Below are 515 nucleotides of genomic sequence, written 5' to 3'. Positions count from 1 at the left end.
TCTTTTTTCCTGGGCTACAGTTGCACTCGTCGGTATGACAAACGGCGTTGCAAGGGGAGAGATGGACCAGGAGGAACAAACGTAATAATATGAATCTTGAGTAGGAGACTCTTTCTCGACAAGGCAAAGCTTCAGCCCACTGCTGAATTTGAGAAGAGAGCAACGGATTCCAGCACGTGGCTGGGGCTGTGGGAGACGGGCTAAGGTTGACAGTTTAGACGACAGAGATCCTTCCTTCTGACCTCAGAACATCAACCACTTCAATGTCTACATATTTACTAACATTCAAGAGAAAAAAAACACCAAGGAGAGACTGATCGCTGACTAATAGGGAAGAAAGAGGTCTAAGAAGAAGCTGCCGATGACGCAAGGTAGGTTGGCAGTGAACTAGGCCACAAGCTGGGAGAGCCCGGGAAACTCGATGAATTACAGCGGCATCCGTCTTATAAAGGCCAATAGTGAAGGGAGCGAAACCATAATCCCCGTGATTATCGTCATGATTGTCATTCTTGATC

General features: G+C 47.2%; 1 protein-coding gene across 1 annotated transcript in view; it reads right to left on the bottom strand.

Moving 5' to 3' along the window:
* Positions 1–214: 214 nt before the first annotated feature.
* GUITHDRAFT_100862 (hypothetical protein) overlaps positions 215–515 on the bottom strand; it is a gene marked incomplete at both ends in the record, with an annotated part of 1135 nt that continues 834 nt past the window's right edge. Inside the window, one exon of the mRNA XM_005840072.1 lies at positions 215–237. Within this exon, the coding sequence (XP_005840129.1) occupies positions 215–237 (23 nt within the window). The remainder of the gene's footprint in view (positions 238–515) is intronic.

Source organism: Guillardia theta (genome assembly GCF_000315625.1).
Source record: "Guillardia theta CCMP2712 unplaced genomic scaffold GUITHscaffold_6, whole genome shotgun sequence".
Lineage (NCBI taxonomy): Eukaryota > Cryptophyceae > Pyrenomonadales > Geminigeraceae > Guillardia > Guillardia theta.
The sequence above is the reverse complement of the archived record's forward strand: the minus strand, read 5'-3'. Positions and strand labels throughout refer to the sequence as shown.